Genomic DNA, 10,621 nt, shown 5'->3' on the forward strand with positions numbered 1-10,621 from the left:
CGGCATTTTCTAACAAGAGAAATAAGCGTTTAAGATCCAAATGAATGTTTAAAGAGACTTTGCATCCTTCACAATCTCAATTTTTTCGGACATGTTTGAGAGTTTGTTTGAAGTCACATTTGTTGACTGAAGAAATTGCGCGTGTCTTGTTGAATACAGTAACTTCTGAAAGAGCATTAGTTGACTGTGGGTCTCTGCCAAATGGAATATATATCAAATGTGCTTTTAGAAAGAACTGCTTTGTGTGTTCTTTGTGGACCCTTTGAAGTAAAATCTCACTAGACTTCCAGCGGCCGCCTTGGCTGAAGCCAGAAGAACAGGAGTAAATACATATAAATGAGCTCTTCTTTCGACTTCATTTGAAGCCATTGGCTTATTGGCTTCACTTCTGTCTGATGTTGTTTTTATTGTTTCTAACGGACATATTCCAAGAATAACAACAAACGTGTTTTCATTGCAAACGCAGGTTCTCAATTGTCATTCTTGAGAATTTTATTATTCGTTTTTTAATAAACATGTTTCCATATTCATTTCATGTGAATGTGTTTCTCTTATCAACAAACTGAAAACGGATTCAACACTTTTCATGATTTCAGCATGCCGAACTGATCTTTATGCATTTATGAAGGTATTTCAGAAGAGGGCAGTATAGGATCTTGCGTTATGAAGTGTTAATGTTGCACAGCATATGTGTGTGGTGAGGTTAAATGGTTTTGCTGTGACATATTTCATCATGAATGTGAACTATTTTAAGATGCTGATAGTATTACAGTACTTATCTATTTATTCTTCCCCAAATTCTATTTTGTTTATCCCAAATTCAGTTTTTTATTTTAATTTTCTGGATGATGTGTTCCCAATTTTTGCTATACAAATCACAGGGCCCTTCTGTATATATGAGCCAAGGTAAAATTGTACAATTTAGTCATTTCTTTTTTTAAGTATCTTCAGTGTGATAAATCTAATAAACGCATTAATATTGAACATAATGTCATATTCCAAAAATAAATCAAAACTATGGGAAAATGGCCACAGTACGGTCATCACAAAAAAACCACTGGACCCTGGACGCAGTTTTCATGGATGGACCCTTTGGATGCTGTCAACAGTCTTGAATATAAAAACAAAAAATACATCTTTGTACAGTTGCCTGGAAAAAAGATTTTGTGATCACGTTCAGCCTCTGTATTGCTTTATTTTTTGCTAAAGGATTTTGTGACATTTGTAAAGGAGATTGAGAAGGACACATGCGTGAAAGGGAAATTCAAGAAATGTGTCAAACTAAACCAAATATTGTAAAATCCATTTACTCTGAATAGACAACTCCACTACACAATTATTTTAACATTAAGTTGATAATCTATTGACAGTCCTTGGGGGAGAAAAAAATAAACCACCAATAACTGCTCAGGCAACCGTTCTCTATTGTGAACGAAGATTTGATAAAATTAGGCTTTAAAATTCATTTAATTTCCAAGCAATTTTTTGTTAGACAAGTTTGGAAATGCTTGAGTACCCAGTACTTCTTTCTACATCCAGTCACCTGCCTAATCTCTATGGTTCCTTTCTACCTATGTCCTAGCAACAGACCGAATCCAAGGTGAATGGTACAGGCCTGTCCACCCCGTCAACTGCCTCCCCGAGATCTGACACCAGCCTGGCCTCACTGCGTGTGGCCGCAAGCCAAACCACAGACACCATGGGTAAATGTCCCTAACTTCCAGTTTAAACCTAACACTTCAGATTCATAAACCTGTATTTAACTTAAATTGAATGTTAGTTTTTGTCTCACAACTTCTCTGTCTAACAGTTATTTATGTAATCTTGGCAGTTTTTTATATGAATTTGGAGAAACCTAATTCTGAGCAAGTAACTGTCCTAACATGATTTCATCAGCCTTGACTTCTGCAGTCTTTAAATACTTTTTATTATAATTTTAAAGCTGATCTTGACCGAAAGGGTTAGGATGTTGATCGGCCATGCGTTTGGTGCTTTCTGAATGATATTCTGTTTGTATAAATAAAGTTATTAACATAGGCCCCCTAATGCTGTTCAAATGTATTAATTTGTTCATTAATTACATTTTAGTAATTCGTTGATATGCATCATTATTATCTTTCATTTCTGTACTTGGCTTGAAGCCCAGGCTGGTTTCAGCAAAGGATTTTCAGAAGCTTTTAAAAGAAAGAGGCAATGATATCTTATTGTTGTCAATCAAAAAGAGAGAGAGCTTTGAATGAAGTGCATTTTCTCTGTTAGCCAACGTTGTATTCGTTGTCTTCAGATTTGAGGTAAACAAATTAGAAAAATAACATCTTTGTATCCAAAAAGGTTTCAGCAAAATCCAAACAACAAATACTGATTTATGGATGTAAAAATGCTCCCCGCTTATTGCTCCCCGAGCTCTTTGTAAGTCGCTTTGGATAAAAGCATCTGCTAAATGTAAATGTAAAATACTGTTGGTTCAGTTTCTGCAATTGTAGTATTTTCATTCCCTTTCGATTTTCCTTCCTGTTGAAGCTCATTTTCCTTTCAATAACAAACATTTAACACTTAATTTCTTGAAAATATTTGTCATTACTGCAGATAAAAGCACACAATCCCTTATTAGCAACTAGGGATACGTTTTAATTTTGTGAGGAATCTCTGTGTTTTGATAATGACTCACCAGTAAAATGTTGGCCCATTTTCAGACATTTGAAAATATATGCAATTGAATTGAATTGCATTGAATTTTTGTAACTTTATTTGGTTAATGAAAAGAGAGCGGATGGATACTTATTAAACAAATTGTATTGTGTTTAATGGGTAAATAATTGGGTAGTTGACATGAGTTTTTAAACCGTGACAGCGGCATGACATACTTTACATTATTCAAAACAAAAAACCTGTTTTTAAAAACCTTTTTGTTGTTCTTTTTACCTCACCGTGATTAAGATGCTACATAGACTGTTTATTGTAAATTCCTGATTTTGCAAAAATTTTAAATTATTCGTCAACTACCTAATTCATAACCTTTTTAGAAAAATTGTAGATCATATATTTCCTGTACAACTGTTAGTTATTAGAACAATGCTTGTCCATGTGATGAAAGTACTGTACGCTGTACTGTTTAAGATCCCACATTATTTCAGAAAGTGGTATGTGGTGGTGTTTGCGAAATATCGAATGGGTTGATTTTCACGTTTACTAAAGCAACTTAAAGTCCCTGCGAAATCAAAAATAACAATTCTTTTTTTATGGATTTTTTTATGGAATATTGCAGTGTTTATTATAAATAATTGTTCCTATGGATGATTTTATTGTTTCAATTCATGTGCCCTCATAATCTTTAATCAAAATTGTCACTCTGCTCGCGTCTAGTGTAGACAAGGGGTAACTGTCAAGGCCATTGCACATTGAGTCCAAAATTTGTATCAGAAATTTCCGCATGTTAAAAAATAAATACGACCTCGGATTGTGTCAATCACATTTACACGCTGCCTCCGATATTTTCGTCCGTCATGAAAAAATTTCGAATGGGTTTGATTTTCTGCATTTTTCGCATCTGTAGCAAGCATTTTGAGAGGCGTTTTGACCATTCAGAGACCGCCAGCGCCAAATATGAAAAAGCGCATATACAAATATTTCAGACTGTATGTGCAGTGGTAAACACAAGACACGTCCACTATGTTTTTCTTCGATATTCTGTTTCACATGAAAATATGTACATTTATTATCATGTGGTTTTTCTGACTTTAAGGAAATCTATTGGGTTAAATCATTTCGTCTTTTTATTTACAATAAAATCTATAGTCACGTTGAATCTTTGTTACATAAACACATCGGATACAGGTTCCCGGGTTTATGAGGCACGTTCTCAATGTGACAGAGTGGTTGTTGTGTGTTCAGGTGATGATGAGCTGTCCAGTCCCTCCCAGGATGCAAGCACTGGATTAGAGGATGTCATCGAGCAGCTCAACTACTCCTTTCCTCACAGCCAAGGTGACATTTCATTTTGTGCCGAATTTGACAAAACGGTTTCCCAAGCATTCTCCGACCTTTATCATTTAACAGACTTTTTGGAGCTGTGCCTTTTAAACTTGTATGTAAATGTGAAACAAACTTCTTATCTTACCCCATCACGACCGAATTCTTATCTTAAAAGATACTTTGTGATACGACCTCCTTAACTGATATTTGAATGTGGTTTTCAGTGTAATGAGAGCATAAAGAGTTTTCTCCATCTGTAAAACTTAATTTAGCTGGTCATTTTATGAATGATTAAATTCTTTGAGTATATTTGAAACTTTTAATCAACCTTTAATAACATATCACAGTAGATTTAGGTGTCAGTAACAGAGCTTGACCGTTTCAATTGAAGACGTCAGTAATAATTTAAGCATTAAAAGAGGAAATTAATTTTGCAGATCAAAAGACCAAATCCGTCATTTATCTCTGTATCTCTTAAATCACCCTTTACAACTTTTATTTCTCCTTGGCTTTTTTATGAATATGATGGAACACGCTTTTCTGTTTATGTTTTATGACTCTAGCTGGGTATGTATTGCAAGCAACCTTTTAATTGCAAGGTTGTAACCTAATTTTTTTTATTTATCCTTATAAAATAAAATTTGTGAAAACTTGTGATTTATTTAATCATGTTACATCTATTGCTTTTGCTTGCAATACACTTCCTGCTTAGATTCACTTCTGTCTATCACCTACTCCATCTTTACTGATTTTCTTATTCTGTTTTCCTCTGTGTCTAAGGTGGACGACTAAGCCCATGAAAGGTTAGTACTGTAGCTAACCCTTTACTTTCTTTCCTTTCTCCTCCACTTTTTTTATCTATAATTTTGTTCTCAGACTAGACTTGAATTTTTTTGTCATTGCACAGCTGTAGAACAAACCCCAAACATAGCCATCCCACACTCTTTTGCACACATGCAACATATTTTGATGTCCAAACGTAGTAACATTGTTGTTAAATTGTATATGAAGACAGTGATAACGTACGTGTTATGCTTTTTCATCTCTTGCAGGTCCTAACGTTGGAAGTCTTTTCCACATGGTCGACAACATCGGACATGCCATGGAGTCGTTGGTTAGCGTTATAACCGAGGAGCGGGATTTAGACTGAAGATGTCTTCTCCTCTGTGCATGTTTTTGTAGTGTAAACAACTGAACAGGCTATGTTTACAACGGGCAAATCAATAAAAATCTATTTTTCTGAAGGATCGCGGTTCCACGTTGTAGATTTGATCTTTAGTAGTTTCGGTAGTTTCTTACGGCAAGACGAGAATCGTTTATTACGAAAAGGTTTTTAAACTTCTATGCAATTGTACAAAAAAGAGAAAGAGCGTGTTATATAACATGTAACGTCTCGCGTGCCATGTGTTTGTACAGCGTGGAGCGCGTTTTCAAAGTGTTTTATCTAAATGGGTGACCGAGTATACGCAAGGGTGCTTTATCGACTAATTTTGTTTGTAACAAAATAACAAATGCGTATTAAAAAGCAAGTCCGTCCTCTGTGTGCATGTTTGCGTGTGCGAACGCTTGTATGTATGAAAAACGATTGTGTGATTATTTTTTTTCCGTAACGTGACCCAGACCATTCAACTCTAGCCGTCGGCAAACATTTGTCATGTTTTTATGTCGAATCATAAGAAAATGGTTATATACTGGCTACCTCATAATGTTTCTGTTTTAATGTCATTGAGAGAAAATATTACCACAGACGGCAACATTAATCTGATGTTATGTTAATGTGTTCAGGACTAATAAGATCTCCATAAAAAAATAAACCCAACAATTGCGGTATCCTTATTATTCACCATCATCATTTTGTAATATTGGAATGTAAAACAGTGCTCCTGTCATCATTTAGCTAATATTTACATAAAAAATACATATGTAGTTATTTATTACTTTTGAGATGGAAAACCTGCTAGCAAACAATAAAACGTTTACAGAAATCCACTAATAATAATTAAAATTCGGCAAAATCTATTCCACTTTGCATTGTCTGTTAATAAATCGGAGTTTGTGTGACTGATATATTTTTGTTGTGTGTACACAATATATATATATATATATATATATAATAAAATGATCATAATGTATATGGACTGTATACACAATTTATGACAATTGCAAAATGGCTTTGCACCTTGGAGATGAGCATGTCCAGAGTATTACATATTTATTTCTAAAATGTGCTATTTGATTCTACCCCTTGTTTTGAAATCATACGTTTTTGTAATTGCAAAAATAATATTTTACCAGACGATGAAATGTAATTGTGGGTTTCTTAACTTGCCACTGCATTGGTTGATAAAAATGAAAACACATTATGGCCGCCATTTGTCTTTCATTATGAATTTGCTTGGCTGGTGAATGATTGCATTCTTTTCTGATATTTCTTATTTACATTATATTTGATGATTTAGCAGACGCTTTTATCCAAAGCGACTTTTAGGAATACAACAAGTGATTAAGTATACTTGGGCTATAGAAATGAGAAGTGCCAGGTTTACAAAGTTTCAGATGGTATAAACAAATACACAGAGTATTTATAAAAAAGTCATATAGGCAGAAGGATGTTTTTATGTTTCTTGAATATAAGATATTCAGCATTATCTTTTTAATGGGAAAGAAAGTAGAAGCTGTTTGTCACATAATATTACTCATAAGCATTGTGTTGCTTTAAAAATAGCTTGTTTTGGGGACATAGACTTGCATCATTTTGTTCATGGTCAAGCATTATTACAGATTGAGTCATTTCGAAAGAATGTAGCATTTAAAAAGAATTTCAATGGTATGAAATTGAAAAGAAATAAATGGGTGGTGCAAAAATTGGGAAATTGTTTTCATATTAGTTCTGACGCAGGTTTCGAAGCGCTAAAAGAACAGAAGAAAACAGTTAAATATGATATTCTTTCCGTTTTTATTGATGCTTTATTATTTGTTCAAAGGAGTTCTGAGTTGAATTTAGTCTCATCATTTATTATTAAATTCACAGCTTCATTCAAAGCTTAGTCTGTGACTAGACCCAAATTCTAGACATCTTTAATTTTTGTAACTGGCAATGTTGATTTCCAAAGAACAGTCAACTTTCCCCGTTTTTCCCGTGGTTTGTAATATTTGTATGTAAATTGTCATTATAAAATCAAATACAAGAAAATGTCAGTTTAAATAAAGCCTAAATGCACTAATTGTTTCTATAATATAATATTTTCAATAATAATACATTTTTATACTTTATGACTTATCTTTGTCGTCTGTATGCCTGAAGAGGAAGTCATTGTTTCTGGTTCCTGTTAGTCATGTGACTCGGACAGAGAGTTTAAATTGTCTGCCACTGTTTACTCCTTCACACTGATCCTTACAGTCATGTTTGTGGAGCTCAGCGTGTGGTCTTTGATACTCTGTGTGACACTAAATGTTTACCCAACACATGCTGGTGAGTATTGTTTGCTAACTCTTATTTTAGATGATCGTAATGTTTCAAAAGAAAGTATAAATACAACGTGTTTTTATTGTTTCATTTCAAATTATCCTTAAAATATGCTAAAAGATTGCCAGACTCCCAAAAATAAAGGTGCTTAAATGGTTCTTTGGGGATGCCATAGATAGAAGAACCATTTTTGTTCTTTAAAGAACCATCTTGGTTTTACCTTTTTTTTATCCGAAGAACCTTTCTGCTTTTTGGGCGAATAAATGTTCTTCAGATATGTTAAAGGTTCTTTATGGAACCATTCAGATCTCTTCAGTCACACTTGTGCTGCATTAACATGATTTCATATTTAAATCAAATTTCACATAAAACAACTTTGGTTTTTAAATTATTTAATTTAATTCCTCTTTAAATTGTTGGTTTTTAAATTATTCAACTGTTGTTCCAAATCTGTGTATATTTCTTTGTTCTGTTGAGTGCAAAAGAAGATGTTTTGAAGAAAACAGTTCTGGGATTCTTTTGACTATCATTGCCATTTTTCCTGCTATGGTAGACAATGGTGGCACAGAGCTGTTTAGTTACAAGCATTCTACCAAATATCTTTCTCCGTGTTACAAAGAAATGTAAACAGATTTGGAACAACTCGAGGGTGAATAAACAAAGACTGAATTTTTATTTGGGGGTGAACTGTCCCTTTAATTCATCTGCAGTACTACATTATCTGTGTAATGTAATACTTACTGTGGTTGTTCTCTGTTTTACTTTAGTCAAATTGGCTGCACCACAGAACGTAAAGATAACTTCCGTCAACATGGGTGCAGTTGTAGAGTGGAACTACCTTCACACTTCTAAGGATAATGTAACATACACTACAAGATATAGGTAAGAACTACAAACAGTTCGCTCAGTCTACCAACTGTTAATAAAACAAAATCAAAGAACACTTGTTTCAAAGTGTAAATGGACTGAGTTCCATTTACACTTTGAAACAAGTGTTCTTTGTTTTTTTGCAGAAGTTAAAAACAATAACCATATTGTAGAGAGAACATGTTAACTGACGTTTTATTGTGCTGTGTCTGACATCAGTATTTTGCTTCTGCAGCTTGGGGAAAGATACAACTTATGTCTGTAATGACTCTAAAGAGCTGAAATGTGACGCGGGACAGTTGCCAACTGTATTCGGGAGGTACATTTTCCAGGTGCGAGCGGAGCTTCACGGACGGTTCTCTAAGTGGGTTAATGCAGATGAGTTCACACCTGATACCCAAAGTGAGTATGGATTTAGCACCGCTTAACTTACTATTATATAACATTTGCTACTTTGCGAATGTCTGATATTTCTTCTGTCTGATATTGTACCTGTGTTTTGACTTGCACAACCTTGTATGTTTTGCTTATAGTCAATGTTTTCTTGTACAGCTGCTTTGTAACGATGACAATTGTAAAAAACGCTATAAATAAACATGACTTGACTTTGATGCCCTATAGCTATCATAGGACCCCCTACTGTACATCTCGTCATCAAAAACAACATTTTGGAAGTGCACGTCCAAGACCCGGTGTTGAAAGTGGGCAGACTTAGGAAAGTTTACATGGAAGTGTCTTATGTCATCAAATATTGGATCGATGGCCTTGAGGAATCGGTAAGATGTTTATTGCACGTAATGGTTTCTGTATTGAATAAGAACCTCGCCCCAAGATGGCGCTACATTTCATACACTGGACCTTTAAAATGGTTTATGCCTTTTAATACCACCAAATAACTGACTGTGTTTCATGGGGTTCAAACCCATGACCTTTGCTTTGCTAACACTGCTCTACGAATTGAGCTTAAAGAACAAAACGAAAAACGTTGGAAAGGGTCATTTCATGCCCGTCTCGACTGAAATGAACTTTGTTCCTGTAGGTGAGAGAGAAAACGATTAATAACGAAGACAAGGAGGAAGACGTGAAGATGAGAATAAAAGAATTAAGCTCGTGGAGCAGATATTGCACTCAGGTGCGAATGTTTCTCAAAGGAAAAAGAAATGAGACCCCATTCAGTCCGCCTGTTTGTGTGCTCAACGTTCCCGGTATGTAAACGTTGCTCATCTTTTAAACTGGATGTAAACCTTGCGCATCAAATACTCAACAGTGTGTTTATGATGTACTTTACGGCACACAAAATCACAAGAACTTGTTGACAAGATTGATTTGTACTGGTTTGGTTAGAAATGTATAGCTTGAATGCTACGACCTTTAAGTGACTTTCCACTTTTTATCAGTTCTGACCACTTGCGTCATCGCCGCCGCTGTTCTCCTTCCTCTGGTGCTCCTGTTCTCCTGGTTGATATATAAAGTGAAACAGTTTCTGTATCCTAAAACCGAACTACCTGATCGTTTTAGCAAGGTATGTCTCATATTCATCACATCATTACATAAAACACACCAGTACCTATTTATGATTAGTAGTTATCATATTTCTGACTGTAAAAACATGCCATTAACAAACCATTTAACGTTCTTTTTAGTTTGAGGCAATACAGCATACATCAAATCAAAAAGAACAGCTGGATAAAATAAGTTCCTTTTCTGAGGACCACTTTTATGAAGGTCCCAAGAACCCGGAGGACACGTGCTGTCTAGCCCCAATTCAAGAAGCGGAGTATGACTACAAACGCCTGATTCAAACAAAACCCGCTCCTACTTTCTACCCGAACCATCTCTACCCAATATGCTTTGACAAGTTTATCTCTCATCAACCCGACTTCGGAAGTTCCATTGGCATTCAGTCTTTTTACTACAATTTAGCTGATTCCAACTTTGATGTGAAACATACAAATGTTTGCTGAAGCTAATATTTAATGATGTTTAAGGCGAATATTCCACATTGTTGTGTTTGTTCTATTACATCAGGTGCAATATGTTTTACATACTTATCTTTTAAATGACTGTAAATAAGTGCGTTGTAAAGCTGTTTACTGAATGGATGACTGAATTGACTGATTGTTATTGTAAATATTGCGTGTAACAGTAAATGAAAGATGGAAATGAACTGTATTGTGTGGTCTGTTCACTTCTCTGATTAATGTTGGCGTTTCTGATTCACCATAACTTTTGCTCTACCACTATTGTATGATGTGGTTGGAAGGACTTTTTTTTGCATATAACTTGCTTTGGGAAAATTTGTTTTTGTATTCAAAT

General features: G+C 34.7%; 2 protein-coding genes across 7 annotated transcripts in view; both read left to right on the top strand.

The window, feature by feature from the left end:
- dmd (dystrophin) overlaps window positions 1-6,305 on the top strand; it is a 78,551-nt gene extending 72,246 nt beyond the window's left edge. For 3 of the 6 annotated variants that reach the window (XM_079462047.1, XM_079462046.1, XM_079462048.1), the window contains 3 exons: window positions 1,583-1,703; window positions 3,892-3,984; window positions 5,025-6,305. In XM_079462047.1, coding sequence (XP_079318173.1) covers window positions 1,583-1,703; window positions 3,892-3,984; window positions 5,025-5,122 — 312 coding nt within the window. In that variant the 3' untranslated portion in view covers window positions 5,123-6,305. Of the gene's footprint in view, window positions 1-1,582; window positions 1,704-3,891; window positions 3,985-4,752; window positions 4,776-5,024 lie in introns of all 6 variants that reach the window. The other 3 variants (XM_079462050.1, XM_079462051.1, XM_079462049.1) reach the window with 3 other exon arrangements.
- Window positions 6,306-7,309: 1,004 nt separating this feature from the next.
- On the top strand, window positions 7,310-10,528 carry crfb15 (cytokine receptor family member B15). Its single transcript, XM_079461928.1, has 7 exons — window positions 7,310-7,444; window positions 8,206-8,320; window positions 8,541-8,707; window positions 8,927-9,081; window positions 9,345-9,510; window positions 9,703-9,827; window positions 9,949-10,528. The coding sequence occupies exons 1-7, from the start codon at window positions 7,375-7,377 to the stop codon at window positions 10,267-10,269; spliced, it is 1,119 nt and encodes a 372-aa protein (XP_079318054.1). The 5' UTR covers window positions 7,310-7,374; the 3' UTR covers window positions 10,270-10,528.
- Window positions 10,529-10,621: the final 93 nt, after the last annotated feature.

The sequence above is a fragment of the Barbatula barbatula genome (assembly GCF_947034865.1).
Source record: "Barbatula barbatula genome assembly, chromosome: 8".
Taxonomy (NCBI): domain Eukaryota; kingdom Metazoa; phylum Chordata; class Actinopteri; order Cypriniformes; family Nemacheilidae; genus Barbatula; species Barbatula barbatula.

Excerpts from the sequence above, each read along its gene's own strand:
- crfb15 (XM_079461928.1), top strand. The coding sequence starts at position 7,375 with ATGTTTGTGGAGCTCAGCGTGTGGTCTTTGATACTCTGTGTGACACTA. Across the intron at positions 8,708-8,926 it reads GTTCACACCTGATACCCAAA|CTATCATAGGACCCCCTACT; the intron begins GTGAGTATGGAT and ends GATGCCCTATAG. Across the intron at positions 9,828-9,948 it reads TACCTGATCGTTTTAGCAAG|TTTGAGGCAATACAGCATAC; the intron begins GTATGTCTCATA and ends CGTTCTTTTTAG.